This window comes from Aureobasidium pullulans (genome assembly GCF_000721785.1).
Source record: "Aureobasidium pullulans EXF-150 unplaced genomic scaffold scaffold_1, whole genome shotgun sequence".
NCBI classification, from domain to species: Eukaryota; Fungi; Ascomycota; class Dothideomycetes; order Dothideales; family Saccotheciaceae; genus Aureobasidium; species Aureobasidium pullulans.
In genome coordinates, this window is record NW_021941021.1 from 1,237,018 (window position 1) to 1,257,757 (window position 20,740).

Consider the following 20,740-nt stretch of genomic DNA (forward strand, 5'->3'; position numbering starts at 1 on the left):
TCTGCATGCTGCGTGCTTCGTGAAATCACTTCATATGTGACCTTGGAGGATGAGGCTTTTGAAAAATTGTTGGGTAGTGCAGCTTTCTGAAGCCGAGATGGACGTTCGGAGATGCTCACAGAACTTGGTCATGAACGATAGACTAATGGCACAGAAGGAAGCGACGCGCGCTAATCATTACATCGGATACAAGTTTCTAATCATGCTAAACGGGTTGTGTATCTTTAGGATCGCTGGGTTGATTGCCTGCGTCGCATCAACTTCTCAGCATTCTTTTGCATAAATGATTCTCCCAAGCTGCCACTCGTTTGCTGCTTGCTATAGCTCGGCCTTGAAAAAGAGCCGTATAGTGAACCTTGAGCTGGCAATTCCTCTGGTGTTTGTTCGCTAAAGTCTAGCTGAGGGTCTTCACGCACGGAAGGTCTTGAGAAGCCCGGTGAGATTGGCTGAGCAGATGAGGAGGACGAGGTTCCAAGGCTTGCAATAGGAACATCAAGACTGGGCAAATGGTCGGCCGGTGATATGTCTCCATCTCCTGGACTGGCAGGACTTGCTGCACGTAAGGTTGATTCTGAGTCGAGGCCAGAATCGATGTCTGCATCGATGTCCTCTATTTGAGTGGTATACATTTCTGAAGGACTGGGGTTCTCGAACTCTTCATCCATGGAAAACGGCGACGCAAGCTCGAGGTCACCTTCGGATATGATGTTGGTTTGCAAAAGCTCCTTTGGCATGCTGGTGTCACGAGCAGCTGAGGCGAAACCGAGACTTAATCCTCCTGGAAAAGCGCTGGCCTGGGGACTTTGTTGGGCGGTAGATTCAATAGTGTCTAGAGAAGGCAACTTCTGGGGTGCTTGTTCACGCGTCTCAACTTGCAGAGCTTGAGCAGGTGCTTGTGGTTCGATGTGTTGTGCGCCAGGATCACCATCCGAAGAACGCTCCGGATCCCTTTCGGTCCCCGAAACGACGTTATCGCTCGGCGCAACAACTGCATCGCCCACTATGAGTGACACGCGCTTTTTGTTGGAGAGCCTTGGACCAGCCGAGGGCGACTTCAGTGCAGACACAAGACTTCTCCCTGGATCGGAGCCGGAGGATGGAGTTCTGGGGCCCAGGCCTAGCCTGGATGACGGAGACTTGCTGTCAACAGCGGGATCGGTGTTGGCGCGTTGGAGAGCCTGGCGATCAGGCCCAATGGTTGTGGATTCGCCTGTATCATGCAGGGTTGGTGCAGACGGTGACCGACCAGGAGCAGGGGGTCTGCTTTCTAGCAGGGGGAGGTAGGCAGGAGTGAAGAGACCTAGAAGCTCACTCTCCCGTTCGTGGCCCTTTTCGATCGTGTTTCCCGATTCTCCTTTGGCGGGAGCAGCATCTGCAGGCTTGTCAGCAGCAGTGGCCGCGGGCGAGGCGGTCCCAGGCGTCTGTAGAGGAGGCGTAGACGGCGTGCGATAGCGGGTGCGTAACTCGCGTTCATATAGCTTGAATTCCCTCTCTTTCTGGGCGATGAACTTGTGGATCTGGTCGTCGAGCTGACGCCGTTTTTGATCGAGCTCTCTCACGAAGCTCTCTACATCGCCTTGAGCCTCGGCGACGACCTCGAGACTTCTGCGACGTGAAGCCTGGCGGCCTTCGGCAGGGCGCGGACTGGGCGATTGATTCGAGGGAGCCGAGGCAGCTGAGTTGGCAGGTTGCGACAGCGTATCGACCTTATCCTCTCGCATGACAGCTTCAGCTTCTCCAGGCATAGGCATCAATGCGGGGGCCGTGGCCAGGCAATTGAGGATGTTGCTCATACGCAGGCTTCAGTCCAGGAGTGTTGCTGGTCTGATGCGGAATGGTCAGTCCAATCGGTGGCCGGGGAATTAGGCGAGAGGCGTCGAGTACCATGTGCTCTTGTGCCTGGGAGAGCTATCTTTACCCGGTATGCGGGTAGGTGGGGAACGAGCGTGGAAGCTGATACAGCGAGGGAGTCACGGCGAGCTCTGAATCCGACAGACGGGCTTTTTCGGTGCAGAAGGGGTTGGGAGATTGGGAAGCGTGTCAGTTTGCCATGGGCGGGTGTGCAAATGCCATCTTCGCAGCTCACGCAGGTGCAGCCATGTAGACTTCTCAGTTGCTGATAAGCGGCGGCATTACCCATGGGCCATGGCACCATGCCAATGGAGCATGAGTACACGTAAATCCCCGATCAAACGTTTACGCTACATTGTCCACATTGGGAATCCTTCGCGCGTCATTCTTGCTGTGATTTTGTTTAAGCCGTGTTTCTTGCAAGTTGCACGCCATTGCTGTAGGACCAACTGCTGTGAATGTGCTAGCTTCTGAGCTTTGTCGCAGTCCTCCGGTGGGTCATCTTCTGCTCGTGGATCTGCAGATTCTACGTGAACAACCCCATCTCCGAGGTTTGTCACGTATCGGCTCGTGAACAAGTACTTTCCGACCTTTTCACCCCGGCGTGGCGCTGGCGACCACAACGTCGACCACCGACTGACCACCTTCAACCTTTTTCCTCTCGGCTGCCTAGTCGCTGCGGCTCTGCGAAGATTCATAGTGCTACTCCAAGAGCATCTTTCTGCCCATGGATGCCGAAGGCGATGACAGGACTGACATGTCCTTGCGGAGGGAACGTGCCGTCATAGCAGCGCAAGCCTGTCAAACTTGTCGAAGTCGGTAAGGCCACACAGATTCTACATCGTGTGCCTCTGTTCTTTACTAATACAAACTCTTTTGCTGAACAGAAAATCCAAATGTGACGAGCAAAGACCCAAGTGTGGTCTCTGTAGACGGCTCAGTGTTGAGTGCGTATATCGCGAGCCTCAACCCACAAAGTATGTCTAGCTTCCGAACCGGGTGACTGCTTGTTGCTAAACTCTTCTGTGCACAGAAAGGACAAGACCATGGTCTACATTCTCCAAACTTTGCAACGGCTCGAGAACAAATTTGACACTCTCTATGTCTCAAAACCTTCAACTCCCGGAAGCAATGTCGATTGGGGCGCAGTACAGTCTGGAACACGTCCGCCAGGAGTAAATGGGACTTTGGGCGCTTCAAATGAATCTCATGTATCCTCCGATAGCGAATTACGCCCAGGAGCTCGTATCGGGTCTCAATCATCATTTCCTCCGGACGTTCTACGCACTTATCAACACTTGACTGTGGCTCACAAGGTCTTGCTTTGGCCATCAATATACTTGCACATCTTGAATTCCGGAATTGCTGTGGCCTCGGATCTGCAGTACGTGCTTCAAGAGGGCACACCGTGGTTCATCCACCTCGAGTTACACAAACATCCCAAGACGTTACCTTGGGATACCGATATGCGAACCTATCCGATGCCCAGTAGCACAGGGGAAATGAGAGCTGGCTTCATTGGTCTTACACCGGAGAATGTGAGGCGGATGAGCGATGCATATTTCAGCACCTTCAACATACTGTTTCCGATCCTGGATAGACAGATGTTCCTTGAAGACATTCTCGAACCGGTCTTGAGGAACGGTTTTGCAGACTGTGATCCTCAAGGATGTCTTGTGCTGCTTGTCTTGGCTCTTGGTCAGACCGCCATCGACGGTGTTTACGGCTCACCGATCAGTATAATCGAGGGGAACCCTAGTGGCTTGCGTGGTGGTACAGCAGAACGACCTCCAGGACTAAATCTTTTCAACGAGGCACGAAGGCGCATGGGATTCATCATGCATCAGTGCACACTTGAAAACGTTCAGATACATCTGCTCGAATCGTGAGTGCTACGCTCTTCATCGTGTCCACTACTGACGCCTGCTACAGCGCATACTATGAAGCCTGCGCTCGACACATGGTAAGCATAAATTTTGGAGAAATTCACGGAAAACCTGTTGACATGTCTCCACAGGATTTCTGGCGAGCCACGGTTGCGGCGTCTACTTCTTGCCAGATCCTGATCAAATGGTATGCCACTTCCGATGCGGGTCTTATATTTGGGCTCATGAAACTATAGTGAATCCATCGACTGGTCTACTCCAAGGGCAGATCTCATCAAGCGTGCGTACTGGGCGTGTATGCTTAGTGAGGAGTAAGGAATCTCTTGCACGCCATTAGTATTCCGCTGATACTGACGTTTAGCAGCATGTACCATCTCGAGCTGGATCTTTCGCAAACAGGCATTCATACTTTGGAGGATCAAGTACCGCTCCCTTACTTCCACGGCTCGGAAAGCAACTACGGCAACCCTTCGGACGAGAAGTCACATTTCCAGTACCATTTTCTGGCAATGATCGCTTTGCGCAGGCTGGTTGCGCGGATACACGAGTCGATACATTGCTGTGAGTAACTAGCTTGGTGAAGGTGATGACAAGGGCTAATCGTTAACAGCATCTAACGCGACGGCCGAGCTCTCTGAGGATTACGGCGGACCGCCAGTGCATGTAATAAAGGAACTGGCTCGACAGCTGGAATCGTGGCGTTCACTGCTTCCTCGACCTTTACAGTGGTCGGACAACGACAAGACGGAATTTCCAAACATGGGCTCGGCAAGTCGACAAGGCACGGACTCACTCTTCTCGATGGACCAAGGTTCTGTTCCAATCAACCACCGAGACAATCTGGACATCATGACAGCGCAATTAAGGACGCAGTTCTACTATGCACGATTTATGATTTACCGGCCGTTTGTGTACAAGGCGCTGCACTTCCCTGAGCTAATGACGGAAGAGGACCAAATATGCTGTGCTCTTGCGATACAATCAGCCTGTCTCTGGCCACTGATACTAGCGCCGCCCAAAAACAAGAAACGCTTGGTGCCGCACCTTTTCACATGGACACAAAATTTCGTGGGCATACTTCTCATCCTACGCATGACGACAGAGAACGAATGCTTGAAGAAGATTTGTAACGAGAGAGTGAACCGGAAGGATCTGGAGCAGACGACGACGTTGATGCTGGAGTGGATACAGGATATCAAACAAGTAGATGGAATTGCGGAATGGAGCTGGAAGATGCTAGGACCGCTGTACTCGAGGCATGGATAACAGGCACAGATGCAAGGAGCAGGCGAAGCAGTTGCAGAGGCTCTGTCGAAGGGGACACGGGCTAGATGAGTGCAGAATTGCCGAGGGCGCTGGTGCATGGCGACTGTATGTCTTTGAGGATTGGAAAAGTCGGTAGTACTCTAGCAAGTGGGCGGTGGTGAGTGCCAAGTGGTGAGCGGCGCCAAGAAGAAGCGGACAGCGGCAGGCATTGAGGGTCCGATGGCCGGGGCAAGTCAATAAATTATTATCAGGCGATCCAAGTCACAATTGAAGCGTGGCAATTCGACGAACAAGGATGAGCGCGAATTGAGGCAACCATGGACTTGCCATGTTCAGAAGCCGTAGACGAGTGCCATCAGAGGGAGCGCTCCGAGTGCTGCGGCAGCTGGCCTACATCTCGTCGGGCACGGCATGTGGTGCAGCGGCCGTCATAGCAGAGGAGCGCCGCCGCCAGACTACGCTCGTGTCCAAGATAGCAGACAATTCGCGCCGCTTGAAACAACACCCCCGCTACCAGCATGCCCACACCCATGCCCACACCCATGCTCGTGCCGCTCGACGCAGAGCCACAGACGACACGGCCCAATCCCACAGTCATGCCCTCTCGAAGGCCACCTCGAATGCGCCTGTCGACGACGACATGTCCCGTGGTCCACCACACGAGAAGCCAGCCCCACAGCCAGACGCCTTTCGCAACAACCTTTTGCCCTCCGAGGTCGAGCGCGGATACGCCAAACTCGACTCGCACCGACCGCCCTTCAAGAAGCATTCCAAAGACAACCAGTCCCAGCGACATGCGCATCCTCTGTCAAGGAACCCACCTCGTCAAGTCTTCGACCGCCCCTCGTTCATGGCCGCCCTTGAAAAGCATGACTTTGGCACCGCCTTGGCCCAGCTTGACAATCACTGTTCAGCCTGGTTACAGGTAGGCCGACCTGGTGCTGCCCTGTACGACTTTTGGGACGCTTTCTGCGCTCTCCAGCGCCACGGGACGCCAACCATCTACGCGCTGTCTGCAGTCAGTCGCCTATTCCACTCACTCTTAAACAAGAATGAGTACACGCTTTGCTGCAAGCTATTGACCCGCATGTCAAAATCCGGATATACCGCCGCTGATTTGACTGACTGTATGCACAGTCTGGCTCTCGTTGCTGCTGCTGCTGGTCATCCGTCCCTCCTCATTTGGCTTTACGAAAACTACGGCCACGACATGCTCTTTCCTAGGGCCACCTATCCTGCTTTCTGTGCAGCATACTCGACTCACAATTCCGAAGTCTGCGCTTTGCTGTTCGGCAAACACATATCCAAATCGGATCGGCCTTCGGTGCTGCCTCTCTGTGAATCTGCCTGGTCCGCCATTCTTGAACACATGTGGTCCAAGACTCATAACTACAAGCTTGTCGACTCGCTCTTCCGGGACATGTGCCACCTAGCAGAGAGCCCGCCGCTCGCTCTCTTCAACTCCATGATTTACGTCTGTATCAAATCTGGCAATGTCGATCAAGCTCACCACCGTCTTCGCAGTATCCAGCAAACCTCACATCTCAGTCCCGACATTGTTACCTTTGGCCACTTCGTACTTTTGACCACGTCGTCTGCTGATTGGCCGGCCGTAGATGACCTGATGGCTATGCTGACCCGCGCTGGAGAGGCAGAGGCGCCCTTAGAAGGGCGTACGGACATGTTTATCCCTGTATTAGAAGCGTACGCCAAGCTTCATACGCCCGAGGAGACTTGGACCTTCGTCTTCAAGGCTATTGAGGAATATGGTATTCTTCCCGACAAACGCATTCTGAACACCGCCACCAGGAATCTTGTCAAGACTGGTCGCCTGACCCTAATACCCGCCTGGGTCAATAAGATGAAGACCTATGGCCAAAAAGTCGAGGTCACTTCGGAAACAGCTTTGGTTATGATGCGGCAGTTCTATTTCGACCTCAGACCCTCTCATACCGTTCTGCTGTGGCTCTGCCAGAACTTGCTGAAGGGCGTGCCAGAGTACTGGTCTGAAGGCCTCCTTGCTTTGTTGTGTGAAGCTGCATCGTATGATCTTCGGGGTTATCGATCGAGACATCCTGATAGAAAACTTCAGACAATGCTCGTGCTTGAGAAATTGCAAGCCGTTGACCCGAAGTCGCCAGTTTTGCCGAAACCTCTACGTTGGAACGAGATGCGCCGGCGTATGGACGGATTTCAGGAAGACATGCAGCGTTTACACCTGGAACCACAAGAACCGATCAATGAGCAATCACAGGTACAAGACTTTCCAGAGTATCATGACGATTTTCTGCTGGATGATGATGCATCCTTGGACGAACTTCCGAATATTGCCCTTTCTACAGCCGCTTTGGAGAAAATGTGGAACGAGAACAATATGCTCATTGCTTTGTCAGAAGGACGACATTCTGATGTTTTGAAAATGTATGACAGCTGTCTTGGCCAAAGCGGTCTGCCCGCATCATCGTACTCTCTGGAGATGGCGATTCAGGCTCACATGAAGCTGCCAGACCAAGCTGTATCACCCGAAGATCGCATCGACACTGCCAACAAAGCCGGTTTGAACACTACAGCGGCATTGATTCCATTACTTGTCCATCAAATCCGACATTCTGCATCAGGCACACCATTGCATATCGACGAGCTTTGCAATACTGTACTGTCAATTTACGAAAAAATGGCCGGGAACAGCGTCTCCATCAAACATCATCTCGCCACGGCGGCAGCGACAGCCCTGCTTCGTAGTGGCAAGACGAATGACGCGATCCTTCTGCTTTCTACAGTCTTCCACTCAAAATGGGGCAAGAGAATACCTTTTGATTTACCAGCCATGACTGTACTGCTACAGGCATATATTAAATTAATGCACAGCTCAGGTATCGAATGGGTCATCAAGGAAGTCCTGGACCACAATCTTCGCATCGACTACGCCTTCCTGACTGTCATTCGCAAAGCACATAAACACTCTGAACAACGATCACATGATAGAGATATCAGGGGTTTGAATCACCTCAAAGTAAGCAAGATGCTGAGCTACTACCAAGACGTATGCAGAGCGAAGCAAGTGGCGCAGATCAGACGTGCCTCGCATCTGGGCAATCGACTCGTGCGGATCATGACCAAGCTCGCCAGATCCGAGGAAGAGTTCAAAGCGCCTCGGATGCATCAAGATGTGGTCGATCCGGCACTATGGGGACGGTCTCTTCGTGATACCAAGCGCCGGAGAACCACGTGGCGCATCGTTGGGTCTCGGCCGGCACGTGAAGCGAGAAGGGTAAGGACTCTGGATGCAGACCTGCGACGGACGAGGAGGCAGAGAGCAAATGTTGCGAAATAACAAAGGTCTTGGGAGCATCAGCCACATTTTTACAGTACGCATGAGCTGGAGTTCGCATTGAAAGATGGAAGGTTTTGTCACACGGCAATTGTAAACCTGGTGTCATCGAGGAGTTCACGAGGGGTTACGGTATACTCCAGTATTTTTAAGAGCTAGCGAGCAATCACCACTTGTAAGATAGTCACGTATATACGAATGTAGAAATTTGTCATTTTGAGCATCTTCAAGTGTTGTTTGGTATTCGTGGTCGTCAAAGAATTTTGATGATGGACTTTGTGAGATTATTTTGGTCCAGTCTTTCTCTTGACTGACATACAATGCATTGAGCTCTCCTTCGCGGTGGCTCATTATCTTTTCTGTCTGCACGTTACAGCTGTCCTGTCAAGCTGGTCCCGTCTCAGCCTCCTTCGTCAACATCACGGGCGGGCATTGCCGCTGATCAGTCCTCATGGCCGAACGTCGCGGGTGCTCGTTGTGGTTGGACCTCTCAGTCCTCATCCCAATTGGGGTTAGGACCCGGCGGCTTGGGGCCACCGGCCTGGCGGGCAACAATGATCTGGTCGACACTCAGGACTGTTCTTGCGGACTCGGTAGCGAGCTTGATGGCCCATTGCTTGGTAACCATAAGATCGAGGATGCCCTCCTCCTGAGCATCGAGCACACCATCGCCGTTGTTGTTTTCAATGTCGACACCAGCGCCACAGACGCTGTTGTCCTTTGACGACTTGTCGCTGTGGGCAGTGTAGAGCGAGGCGAGAATCTCAGTGGCATCGAGACCGGCGCTCTCTGCCAAAAGACGAGGTACGACTTCGAAGGCCTCTGCGTACTTGCGAATGGCGTATTGCGAGAGGCCAGAGGTCTTGTCTGCAAAAGCGGAAATGCGCTCGACGAGTTGCATTTCAGCGGCGCCGGCGCCGGGTACAAGGCGGGCATCTCTGGTGATGGCCTTGACCACATTGACACCATCGTCAACAGCACGCTCAACATCTTCAAGGTGGTTTTGAGTAGCACCCCGGAGGACCAGGGTGGCGGTGCGGGTGGTGTCATTTTCCTGACGGAAGACGGTGACACGGTCACCACCAATCTCGATGGTCTCAACAATGTCGACAGCACCCATCTCGTCGGGCATAGGGGCACCGAGGCGGGCAAGAGGAGTGGCACCGACGACTCTACAGAGACGGCGGAGCTCGAACTTGGACATGATCTTGATGACGAGAATGCCGTAGCGGTTCAGGTAGTGCATGGGCAGCTCGCCGACCGAGTTTCCGGCAACAACGACGCGGACGCCTGAATCGTGTAGCTCCTTGATGGCCTGGTCGATTTGTGATTCCTCGCCCTTGGTGAAGTCGAGCATTTCCTGGGCGTTCTTGAGCAAGACGGTGCCCTTGGTCTCTGTTTGTGCAATGTCGATGGGACAGCTGAAGACTCCGACCTTTGCCTTTTGGACATTCTTGACGGTACCCTCGGGCTCACGACCGAAGACCATACCCTTGACGACGCGCGACTGCTCAATCGAGCCTCCCATGATCTTGACGACACGGACGTTGTCGACGTTGAAGTTGAAGGTGTTCTTGGGCAGGACAGCGAGCACAGCCTCGGCGACCAAGTTGGCCAGGACGTCCTCGTGGCCCGACTGTTTGGCAGCAATGACGGTGCGCAGTGCCTTGGACAGCTCCTCCTGGTCGCGCATATCCTTGACACGGTCGACCTCGAGTTCTTCCAGGACCCTCAAGGCCTCCTGACCGGCACGCTCGTAACCAACGACAATGTCGCTGGTCTTGAGGCCCATGCGCAACAGCTCCTCGGCCTTCTTGAGCAGTTCACCGGCCAGCACGATGACCATGTTTGTAGCATCGCCCATCTCGGCTTCTTGCTGTTGACTGGCCATGACCAGCAGCTTGGCGGCAGGGTGGACGACTTCGAGTTCTCGGAGGATGGTGGCGGCGTCCGACGTGAGGATCATCTTCTGCAAGTGGTTGATGACAATCTTGTTGCGTCCGTAGGGGCCTAGCGACGTGGCCACCGTGTCTGAGATGGTTCGGCATGCGTCGATGTTGCGCACAACTGCGCCGTCTTCGGCATCGTAGCTGCATGTCTGTCAGTCGTCTGCCTCTGCCTGTACTTGTACTTGTGCCAGGCGCCGCCGTAAGCTCCGTCTGAGCTCTGCCGGTGGACTGCTGCTCGGCGGCATGCTTACGGGGAGAAGAACTCACTTCTGGTAGCCAGCCTTGAATAGGCCGCTGTTGGGCGCATTCGGTATTGAGAGCGACATTATCGTGTTGTAAATGTGGTTGGCAAACAAATAATTATGCTTCAACTGCTGGCCCTTGAAAACATGCAATCACCGACGCCGCACTCCCGTCGACCGCCAAGATGTCCGTCCGCCGCAGATACAGCCCGATCAACCACCTCGAAAATATATTCCCTTTGATCACCATTACTGTACTCGTGGTCCTATGGCACTCACTCTCCGCTTCATTCCTGCCATCTGTCTAGTCACGAGCGATTGCAACCAAAGTGGAGAAGCAAGGTTGAAAAGAAGTTGTGTTAAAAGAACAAGTAATAAAAGAGACAACGACAATAGCCAAAGGAGAAAGATCAAAGTGTAAGGGGGGTATTGCGCCTCTCTGCCTACAGCCTCTGCTGCTTGCCTGCCGCCGTCGATTTCCTGCTGACGTGCCTGCTATGCTTCAGCGGGTCCCGACAGCAATTAAACAAATGAAAACAAAAAACTTATCCGCACACAGGTATGAAGAGAAAAAAGAAGAACCTTGTGCCCGTCACTCCTACCCAACAACTTCCACCAATCAATTATCCTCTGGAACAGGTCAAAAAAAAAGAAAAGAGAAACGAAATTATTCTTCTTCCACAGCTTCATCTCCCCCAGTCCCGCCAGAGGGAGGAGGCTTCTTACTTTTGTACAGTGGGTGAGCTGCGCCTCACCCTGCACATCATCGCACGTCCTGCGCCATCCAACGCCTTGACATATGCTCTCTTTCTGTGTTTTTTCTGGCTATATTCTTGGTCGCATCAGAGTGCGACATCAAGCACTAGGCTGACGTCGCTGACTTGGGGTCCTGCAAGATCTTCCAGCACCGGGATGAGGTCCAAGAGTTCGTTGTCGTGAGCGTCAGAGAACCAACTGCTGATGGGCACGGCGTGCTGTGGATGGAAAATGTATGACGTGGGTGAATTGTCGATGATGATTGTCTCCTTGAGATCGCGACCAACTTGCGAGAGATCCTTGACGTAGTTACCTTGATGATTGTAGCAGCTTTCGCGGAACAGCCTGTGGTGGACCACGTTGTGAATGTCTAGCTGGTCGAGCAGCGGATCTCCGTACTGCAAATTGTGTCAGTCTCTGAAGCGCTCGCCGCAGCAACAACTGATCAGTGACATACCTTTGAGACTGAAGCAGTGAACACGACGACTTCGTACAACTCTCCAACCCTCTTCATGAAAGCGTCGACCCCTGGTCGTTTGATAACATAGACATTATGGTATTGACCTTCTATTTCTACGGGAATAGTAAAGTCGGCCTGGTGCAAGGTCTGTTACGTGTGGTCAGTATTCTGATGTCCATTGGTGTCAAGATCCTGACTAACCTTGAAGCTGCTGTGGACAAGAGTTTCATCGAGGTCCAGAATCAGGCATTTTCTACCCCTGTGCTCCGGTCTGACAGATGGCAATAGCCACTTCTGAGGCTCGGGGCTGGGGACTGATGATGTGTCATGGCTGGATGTGTTGGGGTGTGCCACTTGGGCCTGGCGCTCCACCAGAGGTGGGGGCGGAGGCAGGTCGACCCGTGAGCCTGACTCACGGCGAGCGGAGACATGGCCTTCATCTTCGGATGTGCCTGAGACATCATTTGCCGAGAGTGGAAGTGAAGGACCGACATCCGTCATTTCGATGTCCGTATCTCTAGCCTGTTGTTCCGGGGTGCGGTCGGCAATCATAAGATCTTCGTCTGCAGTCGTCGCGATAGGAGTAGGAGCCTGGACAATAACATCGGGTTGACTCAGGTAAGACTGGTCCGAAGAGCCTTGTACTGGCGGACCTTGGCCATCCACAGACCCGGTAGGAGGCACATCGGTCGCTATTTGAGGAGGTGCAGCGACACCCTCTGTCCTGGACTCGGATTGACTTTGGGGTGGCAAGGCTGTCTTTTCGTTCTCTGCATGGGCCGAAGGACCGCTCTGTTCAGCAGGGTAGGAGGTTGTGGCCGGTTTCTCGTCAATGGTGTCCACAGACTGCATGGTAGGGTTGGAGTTCGTTGACGGTTGTTGGTCGACTTGGGAGGGCTGCGCAGGCACTGACTGGCGAGACGGCACATCTTGGTCGTTTTCGTGGGCATCGTCAGAGCCACAGCAGTTCAAGAAAGACAGAAACTTCGATTTCTTCTTGGGACGGGCGGCATTGGACTGGGTGGTGGCTCCGGAGAGCGGGCGGGTAGGCTTCTCACTCATTGATGGACGAGCGCGGTGAGATCGTTTGCTGCTTGCGTTGCTTCCGGTACGGGCACGTGAGCGTAGGCTGCGTTTTGAGCGACGGGGTGTGACGAGGGGCTGGCCAGGAGTAGCGACAGATGAATAATCGTGGTTGTTCGGCGAGGCTGAAGGAGGAACTGCAGTGGCTGCGCTATTGGTGCTCTCGGCTGTGGTACGGGGAGAATCGGGGGGTTGGAGTGAAGTCTGTCGAGGTTCGGCCATAACTGCATACGTCAGAAGGACTCGCCGACGCGGGTGCGGAGAGACGGCAGGACTTACACAGGAGTGAATTAATCTGTCGTAACTTCTTGATGCGCAAAGGCAGTGTAGAGGGGGTATTTGAGCGGGTTGTGTTGAGAATAAAGAACGTCGAGTCGTGGGCAAGCAGAGTGAAAGAGTGACTTGGCGGAGTCGCGGACGGCAGAGAGGCAGAGCAGGTGCAGGAGCAGCAAATGCAGGCGCTTAACACTCGACAAGTCTCGACGAAGCCAGGCGACAGAGTCCAGGGAGTTTGGAGCACGGCGACGACGAGGATCGGACGGGCAGAGCGGAGCGGGGCGAAGCAAGCGGAATCAAGTCGCCGTGGGTCGTCGTGCGGTCGCAGATCAAGGTCGAAGCAATGGACGATGTATGTTTGGAAGATGGGCGATGGCTGGTGCCAAGCACGCTCTCGTCCGTGCGCTTGGCTCCCGTGCGCTAGCCCGTAGTCAAATTGTCTGGCCGACCGCCAAATCGACCGCCGCTTGCTGCTTTGTGCAAATGATGCTACGCGACCCTTGTCAACATCTTGTATATGGTTGCCCAGCTATTCACGTGTTCCTGCAGCTCCTGTCCCAGTCTGCCTCTGCCGGCAGTCTCCTGCCACCTGATTTTCTTGCCCCATGATGACCAGTTTCCGTAGAGTCTCCGTATATTCATGCGATCTCCGTATGCATCAGCTATAAACAAACCCCACCATAACAAAGCTTACAGCTTGACCCCATTTCTCTTTAATTGCTGTTGTGCCCGTTTGGCTCCAGCAACGCTTGCTCTCCTTCCGAACACTGCACCGGCCGTCCATCCGCTACCTGCTTTCCACGTCAGTTTTATCATGCCAGACCTCGTCATCTTAGCTCCCTTACCTTCAGGATAGTTCGCATAAACCAGTCCGCCTACCATCTCTCCTGCTGCAAACAATCCCTCAATAGGAAATCCATCATTCCTCACTACATTTGCCGTACTGGACTCAACTGCCAATCCTCCAAACGAAGGGTTATACCCGAAGTTACTCGAACGGCTGTAAAAGGTCTCTTTTCAACAGGCAACGCCCAGTTTGATTTGGGCAGCTCTAACGCCATCCGAGATGACCGCGTCGAGAATTCGTCCTTGACTGAGGGGTCTAACTTCACATCCTGATGCTCATCTCGGTGTGCATGCACCGCTGCGTTGTAGTGGTTAGTTGTTCCCGTGAACGTGTGTGGATCTGTAAGTCCCTCTGCTGAGAGCTTCTGTGCCGACCATTCAAGGCTCTCTGCGTTCGGATTTTTCGAACAATGTCGTCACGGTACTCCTCCTCACGCAACCAGTCAACGGTGTCGGCATCCCAAACCTGATATGCTATTCCTTGCGGTTGCTCGAGTATCGCTCTGCCAAACTTGGCATAAATGTAATTGCGAAGCTCGAAGCCTTCGTCGACAAACCGTTGGCCGCGAATGTTGAGCATGAGACCCAGCGGATACCCGCTTTTGGCGAACTCGTCAGTTTTGTCTCTGTCACTACTGTCGGGAGGTGAATCTGCGTCCCAGCCGACACTTTGGCAACCAGTATGGCTGGAATCTCCGGCTCTTTGAGCATCCAGGTCCAGAGCCGCGAAAAGTATGTCTCCTGTGTTTTAAGGTGTGTAGCATACGTGTGCCGGTTCCTGCTCTGGTCCCATGAAAACCTTTCTCGGTTCTCGGTTTGCTTCAAGTCCACCTGCGCAGAGTATGACGCTGGGGGCATATAAATGAGATATGGAATCGCCCTTGTTCAAGTGCGTGGCTTCCCCTCCTGCGATGCCACCACCACCATCCAGAAGCAATCTCTTGACCTTTGTGTCAAACATGATGACCATGCCCTAGGCTGTGACAGCTTTTGATGAATTCTTGATCAACCCTTCACCGCCATCTTTCACAGTTAGAGCCAGACCACCCCGGAACTACCACCTTCCGTCCACCTCGTACGCCTGACGATGGAAGCTAAGCCACCACTCCATATTTCCGTGGCACTTGAGCCATTGTACGGCCACAAGTACAGCACCCAGCTCTTTGTCGCTGCGAACTTCCGTCCGACGCTGCAGGTCATGGTGGAAATGTTCGGCTGTATAAGGCGCCAGATCAATTTTGTCCTTTCGTTCCGTGGGGACGTTCGAGACCAGCGGTAGGATAGAGTCCAAGCCGTGATGCCCGGTGCGATAGGCAGCAATTCTAGATTATCTGTTACCTCCTCTCTATTCAAGTGGTACTTTGTCAACTATCAAGATCCGTAGGTTGCGGCTGGAGACGTGGGCCGGAAGTGCTGCTGTCAGGCCAGCCCCGCCAGATCGGACCACAATGATGTCGTAGTGGTTCCGATATGGTCTTGGATTTGTCGTCTGTCCTGACATCATGTTGCGCGCAATATGTTACCCTGAATCTCGTAAGCATATTGTTTCCAACCTCCGTCAATCGAATTGAGTAGGATTTGTGATGTTCGCAGTGCAGGGTTCACCCGAAACTTCTTCTCGATAGAAGACCACGGGAGGAGGTGAAAAGGTGCATGCATCGGCTAACCGCGCAAGGCTAAGCACATATGCCTCATCGTATGATCACAGCCACACATCACGAAAGGTGTAGCAATGATTGAATACTTCGGAGCAATTATTTACTCCGCCAGGAACGACGGCTGCACGACGGGAGACGAGGCCATCAATTAGAGGCCAGGGTCACTCTGGCAGCATGCTTAGTGTTGATGCCCGGTATGATCGACGACAAGATAGGTAGTAATTCGTTATTAGGATGGTCACAGCCACTTCGATTCTTCTAGTACCACACACGAACAGCCCGCTGTCATTGATTGTTGTTGAGTCTTCGCAACCCACAGTCCACAATCCGCCTCAATCTCTGCTGACAACATATGAGTACATGGAGCGCACTAATAGAGCACACCTGCAGACGTCAAATACGTAGATCCTTGCGAGACCGTTAGAACCATGTTCAAACCGTCAGCCCTTGAGTGATGCGTTGGTGACTCACTGCCTCAATTTGAGGCGGTTCAAGCATCTGGACTTCGTTCTCGTATTCCTGTTCCTTGTCCCTCATCTTCTTCCACCACGTGACGAAGTCTTCGGCTGTTGATTTAGATACAAGATGAACGCATTCGCTTCTGAGATCGAGCCAAAGTCTATCCACAGACTTGCCGATATGTCTAAAGCGTACCAGCGTCTCAGAGCGTAGATGCTCGAGCTCAGCCTCGTATGATCGCACGAACACATCCCAAGCGCTCTCATCGAACTGCTGACCGGAGCCATCGTTCGTTTCGTTTGAGTCTTGACGGGAGATAGGGCTCATGATGGGAGATGGTGAGCCCGCAGACTCAGAGGCGCGGCGAACTCTGGTAGCCAACATGGCGTTGACATGTTCGAGACTAGCCTTCTGACGAAATGATGTACTGATCCAACCAACCTCATCTCCAATGATGCTATCTCGCGGAGTGAAAGACGCCACTTCCGGGCTAGTCGATAGAGTGTTGTCGAAACTTGACCGGAGTGGCGAAAGGATGGCTGGTGTCTGGAGAGGCGACATCTCGAAGGGACCGGTGATTGGAGACTCTGGCGATCCAATTGCAGAACAGTCAGAAGTGGTACGTGAAAGATGCAGATTAGGTCTAGACGGCCAGCCTCTATGAAGACTCTCGACATCCAGCTTGTCAATTCGAGCCAGGGCTGTGCAGACAGCGGCTCCAGCAGCCTGCCAGTCATCAAGTTCAGTTATGAGGCACCCAGGCAAGCGAGCTCTGAGATTCGTCGGCAGCATCCATTCCACAATGAAAGCAGGGTTGTAATAGAAGGTATCAGCGTCGGCGTCGGCAGGCATTTCATGCTCTTGCTTGCGGTTGAAGTCTGTCTCTAGGCTCGAAACATGGTCAGCATGGGGATCAGGTGAGCGGAACTTGCGCAAGTTTGCGTTGCTTCATTCACGCTGAGCATTTTGCTCGTACGTAACAAAGCTATCCAGACAGCGCGTGTTCTCATGATTACATACTATGTGCGATGTGAGATGCGTGATTGCCTCCACGAGGGACGGCGATGGCGAGGTTGGATTGCAGGCGTCATGATTGGGGGCTGGCGTGGATGCAAATAGTCAAAGGACGACACCATCAGTTGTAGGTACGTGAAGGTGTGGCAGCCAAAGGAAGAGGTTCGTCGTGGTACAAGGAGATTACGGCGATGAGATGGAGCTAGGGAAAACAGGCGGAGATGCCGAGCGAGGGGAAAGCTCGTGGTTTATAGAAATGGAAGGAGCTTACCAAGGCTAGGGAAAGCAAGAGCTGCCCGTGTACCAGGACAATCGAGACGCAAACCGAGCCGACTCACTCTTGAATGAATTGCTTATTGTTCCCAAGACTGCAGCATACAAGATCCCACGACAGCTGCATGTCACCTGTCATGCACAGAGGATGACCACCGTTGTTCTGGATATTGGCGTTCAACATCTTCAGCTGCAGCTTCTGGGTTGCTTGTGAAACCCGATGATAGCGCGACGTGCACGGCTATAGTAGCAATTAGTGCGTGAACCATGTCTAAACATTATATAGTTAGTATCGAGAGCTCGCGTTCTTGGATGTATAGCAAAAATGTGACAAGTCATCTACAGGGGACGTCGGTTGATGCAGCATGTCTTTCATCTGTGGTTTGATCGTTCGCGATGTTACCAATTAGGTTATAGTCAAACAAACATGGTTCAGTGGGCAAAGTCAAAGAGCACAGAAGGCTTATCGATTGGCTCGGTGAATTGTAGTCTGCTGAGCACATCAGAGCACGACACAGCTAGAATTGGCAGCACTTGGGATAGGGAGCAAGACCGCACTTTGAAATGGATGCTGGAGCAGTCGGAATGTGATGCTTTTTTGATCGGCCGAGTACACACAAAAGATCTGGAGACCGGACAAGTATAAAGGCCGGCGTCGGATGCAGAGAACAAGTCCAAGATGGTATATCGCGAGGAGGCAGAAAGGATGGAAACACAGAAACTCTACTCCAGACTGGAGGAAAAAAGACATGGTCAGCAAGGCCCAAGGAAAGCAGGAAGAAACTTACCGTTCAATCAGGTGCAGACCGGAGGCAGTCTCGACAACATGGCTCACCTCGCCGGGCTTCAGAGCAAAAGCGGCATCCTCGAACTCCTTCTGCATGTCACCCTTGCCAAAGAAACCGCTAAGGAGAGGTCGGTCAGCGCGCAGTATGGTGCAGAGAATGGTAGCAGAACTTACAGGTCACCCCTCTTTCTAGAGCTGCTGCAATCGCTCTCGGTGGTGGCTAGGTCGCCAAGGCTGGTTGCGCCGCTTCTGATTCTGGCTTCATGGCCGAGGATGATGGTCATGGCTTCGTCCTTGGAGCGAGTGATTTGGGCCTCACGCCAACTCGAGGGACGGCGAGAGTCTCTGTGCTTGACAAGGAGATGCGAGGCACGGATCTTGCCCTCTTGTTGACCTTGGCCGTCGGGTCGTAGGCTGGCGGAACTGTGGTAGGTGCCCATATAATGCTTCAGAGTCTCGCTGTCGGTGCCGGAAGGAGGTTCCCATCTGCTCTCCTTGGTGGAAGGGTTGAAATAGTAGGGAAGATTCTTGGAGTTGGAGTGTCTAACCTCCCAGCCGCTGGGAAGACCGGTAGCCTGAGGAGAAATGCATCGTCAGTCACGAGCGCAATAAGCAGAAGCAGAAGCAAAGCAGGAGGAGAGTGGGAGGGGGATTGCGAGGAGATTCGAGGCAGAGCGAGGGCGCGACGAGCGGAGGAGGCGTGGGCGGGGCAAGACTTACCATGATTCGAGATGGGCGCAGTGATTGAATGGGATTGGCTTGACAGGAAATACTGTGATGGAGAGATTCGCGGGGAAGATGGATCTTGGAGGTCGTTGTTTGCCTTGTTGCGGGCGGGGGTGCTGCTGCTGCTGCTGCTGCTTCGAAGCCGAATGCGAAGTCGTCACTTGGCGCGCCCTCGCGACCCTTTGACACTTGCCCTAGCAACCACCTGCTCTCAGTCTCCCAGTCCCTGCGCCATCACCATCGCCAACACCGCCAACACCGCCACCACCACCACACCACCACACTCGCTGCGCTCCATCTATTCTCACCACCGCCGTCGCGCCCCGTCCATCCTCGAACCATCGTTTCGCGTATCCCACCTCCGTCTTTGCGCGCCTCGCAAACCCCGTCTGCTCTACATCCAAAAACACATTCATGGCCTCACACGACTCCCCCTCAGACGACACGGCTGTCACCCAGAATGACAGAATCAAGTTCAGATTCTGTCGCGAATGGTACAATCGCCCTATCGCCCATCCTACACGACGCACCGCTGACTCTCTGCGCCAGCTCCAACATGCTTTACCCTCGTGAGGACAAAGAAACCAACCAGCTCATCTTCCAATGCCGCAACTGCCAATGGCCCACCGCCGTCGGTCCCACATGCATCTATCGCAACGAGGTCTCGCACAACTTGCGCGAAACTGCTGGTGTCGTCACCGACGTAGCCTCGGACCCAACAGTATGCTACTTCCGCCCACCCCCGTCTATCCCACTCAAGCTCACCTCAACTTCAGCTACCCCATGTCGAGAGAGATTGCGAAAACCCGAGATGCGGAGGAAGAGACGCCGTCTTCTTCCAAAGTCAGCAACGTAACTCCGAGACGGGTATGAAACTGTTCTATGTCTGCTGCGAGTGCGGCAAGACTTCCACTTAACGACATGACGACTGCAATTTTGGCGTACAAGGAGGCTTGCATGGGCATTGGAGTAACTGCTTGTTATTGGTTCTTCTTGAGGATGCAGAGAGAATATGGAATGGACCAGAAATACTGGGGAACGCCGATCAGAAACGGAAAGAATGAAAGATGGCATTTTGCGATCCATATGATGCACTACTCATAATTACACGGGCTGCCTTGAACCGCCCGGTGCTTTTGCAATATCTCAAAATCCCCTTGATCGTACACGGCAATGTTTCTTGCCAAAACAGACTTGTTCGCCTGTGCCCAAACCGTGTGTCGCCTTAGAACGCCCATGCTATGCTCCCAGAAATCCCACTGCTTTTTCGTCTTTTACAAGTGCATAGGAGCCAAACTCAGGATCTTGGACCATTGCATGTTACGGAGCTCGCTTCCCACGATACCTAAATGACGTTAGTCGACATGCGACAGTGCAGGCGACACAGGTACACACCGTTCAATCTTGAGCCGATGGGCTCGCCTCCCTTGTTGATGAGCACGCAAGCATTGTCGTCAAACTTGACAACACTGCCATCGGGTCTCTGGTATTTCTTTGCGGTACGAACAACGACGGCGTGTCTGATGTCGCCGCGGCGAACTTTGTTGGCGGCACTGATGGAAACACTGCCTCCAGGACCAGATTCAGGACCAAAGTTGCGCTGTTTCTGGACGACAACGATGATGCGGTCGCCTAATTCGGGTTGTCAGATCCAGGCGGGATAAAGGAAAAGGCATCGCGTGCTGACCGATCTTTGCCGCTCTCTTCATCTTGAGCACCTTGACACACTCGACAAGGGCGGCGCCCGAGTTGTCAATGCAGTTGAGCATGGACTGGGCACGGGTTGTTAGCGCTTGGTGGAGACAGACGAATGGAAACAGTCCACTTACCTTGAGCTGAATCATGTTTGCAAAAGGCCGTTCAAGTCAGTTGGGGTA

The 20,740-nt window shown here is 53.2% G+C and overlaps 9 protein-coding genes across 9 annotated transcripts; 3 read left to right on the forward strand and 6 right to left on the reverse strand.

Annotated features, from left to right (window-relative positions):
- Window positions 1-46: 46 nt before the first annotated feature.
- M438DRAFT_341310 (uncharacterized protein) lies at window positions 47-2,103 on the reverse strand. The gene is made up of 2 exons (XM_029904471.1): window positions 1,885-2,103; window positions 47-1,824 (listed from the first exon to the last, which is right to left on the reverse strand). The coding sequence occupies exon 2, from the start codon at window positions 1,749-1,751 to the stop codon at window positions 225-227; it is 1,527 nt and encodes a 508-aa protein (XP_029765759.1). The 5' UTR covers window positions 1,752-1,824; window positions 1,885-2,103; the 3' UTR covers window positions 47-224.
- Window positions 2,104-2,608: 505 nt separating this feature from the next.
- M438DRAFT_263079 (uncharacterized protein) lies at window positions 2,609-5,003 on the forward strand (the record flags this gene model as incomplete). Its single annotated transcript, XM_029899861.1, has 8 exons — window positions 2,609-2,670; window positions 2,739-2,828; window positions 2,885-3,736; window positions 3,784-3,814; window positions 3,869-3,924; window positions 3,974-4,048; window positions 4,102-4,298; window positions 4,348-5,003. The coding sequence occupies 8 exons, from the start codon at window positions 2,609-2,611 to the stop codon at window positions 5,001-5,003; spliced, it is 2,019 nt and encodes a 672-aa protein (XP_029765760.1).
- A 328-nt stretch (window positions 5,004-5,331) lies between these two features.
- Window positions 5,332-8,337, forward strand: M438DRAFT_264274 (uncharacterized protein; the record flags this gene model as incomplete). Its single annotated transcript, XM_029899934.1, has 2 exons — window positions 5,332-5,631; window positions 5,683-8,337. 2 exons carry the CDS (start codon window positions 5,332-5,334, stop codon window positions 8,335-8,337), a joined length of 2,955 nt encoding a protein of 984 aa, XP_029765761.1.
- A 487-nt stretch (window positions 8,338-8,824) lies between these two features.
- Window positions 8,825-10,609, reverse strand: M438DRAFT_264206 (T-complex protein 1; the record flags this gene model as incomplete). Its single annotated transcript, XM_029899931.1, has 2 exons — window positions 8,825-10,424; window positions 10,551-10,609. 2 exons carry the CDS (start codon window positions 10,607-10,609, stop codon window positions 8,825-8,827), a joined length of 1,659 nt encoding a protein of 552 aa, XP_029765762.1.
- Window positions 10,610-11,317: 708 nt separating this feature from the next.
- On the reverse strand, window positions 11,318-13,420 carry M438DRAFT_9362 (NIF-domain-containing protein). Its single transcript, XM_029910409.1, has 4 exons — window positions 13,104-13,420; window positions 11,943-13,048; window positions 11,739-11,888; window positions 11,318-11,679 (listed from the first exon to the last, which is right to left on the reverse strand). Exons 2-4 carry the CDS (start codon window positions 13,044-13,046, stop codon window positions 11,368-11,370), a joined length of 1,566 nt encoding a protein of 521 aa, XP_029765763.1. The 5' UTR covers window positions 13,047-13,048; window positions 13,104-13,420; the 3' UTR covers window positions 11,318-11,367.
- Window positions 13,421-15,798: 2,378 nt separating this feature from the next.
- On the reverse strand, window positions 15,799-17,154 carry M438DRAFT_401657 (uncharacterized protein; the record flags this gene model as incomplete). Its single annotated transcript, XM_029909554.1, has 2 exons — window positions 15,799-16,952; window positions 17,084-17,154. 2 exons carry the CDS (start codon window positions 17,152-17,154, stop codon window positions 16,037-16,039), a joined length of 987 nt encoding a protein of 328 aa, XP_029765764.1. The 3' UTR covers window positions 15,799-16,036.
- Window positions 17,155-17,927: 773 nt separating this feature from the next.
- Window positions 17,928-18,975, reverse strand: M438DRAFT_341316 (peptidyl-prolyl cis-trans isomerase ssp-1). Its single transcript, XM_029904472.1, has 4 exons — window positions 18,858-18,975; window positions 18,312-18,712; window positions 18,139-18,255; window positions 17,928-18,083 (listed from the first exon to the last, which is right to left on the reverse strand). The coding sequence occupies exons 1-4, from the start codon at window positions 18,858-18,860 to the stop codon at window positions 18,074-18,076; spliced, it is 531 nt and encodes a 176-aa protein (XP_029765765.1). The 5' UTR covers window positions 18,861-18,975; the 3' UTR covers window positions 17,928-18,073.
- Window positions 18,976-19,277: 302 nt separating this feature from the next.
- M438DRAFT_393494 (uncharacterized protein) lies at window positions 19,278-19,780 on the forward strand (the record flags this gene model as incomplete). The annotated part of the gene is made up of 3 exons (XM_029909114.1): window positions 19,278-19,357; window positions 19,413-19,584; window positions 19,640-19,780. 3 exons carry the CDS (start codon window positions 19,278-19,280, stop codon window positions 19,778-19,780), a joined length of 393 nt encoding a protein of 130 aa, XP_029765766.1.
- Window positions 19,781-20,137: 357 nt separating this feature from the next.
- Window positions 20,138-20,738, reverse strand: M438DRAFT_287028 (54S ribosomal protein L38, mitochondrial; the record flags this gene model as incomplete). The annotated part of the gene is made up of 4 exons (XM_029901607.1): window positions 20,693-20,738; window positions 20,551-20,635; window positions 20,259-20,495; window positions 20,138-20,208 (listed from the first exon to the last, which is right to left on the reverse strand). The coding sequence occupies exons 1-4, from the start codon at window positions 20,705-20,707 to the stop codon at window positions 20,138-20,140; spliced, it is 408 nt and encodes a 135-aa protein (XP_029765767.1). The 5' UTR covers window positions 20,708-20,738.
- Between the last annotated feature and the right edge of the window lie 2 nt (window positions 20,739-20,740).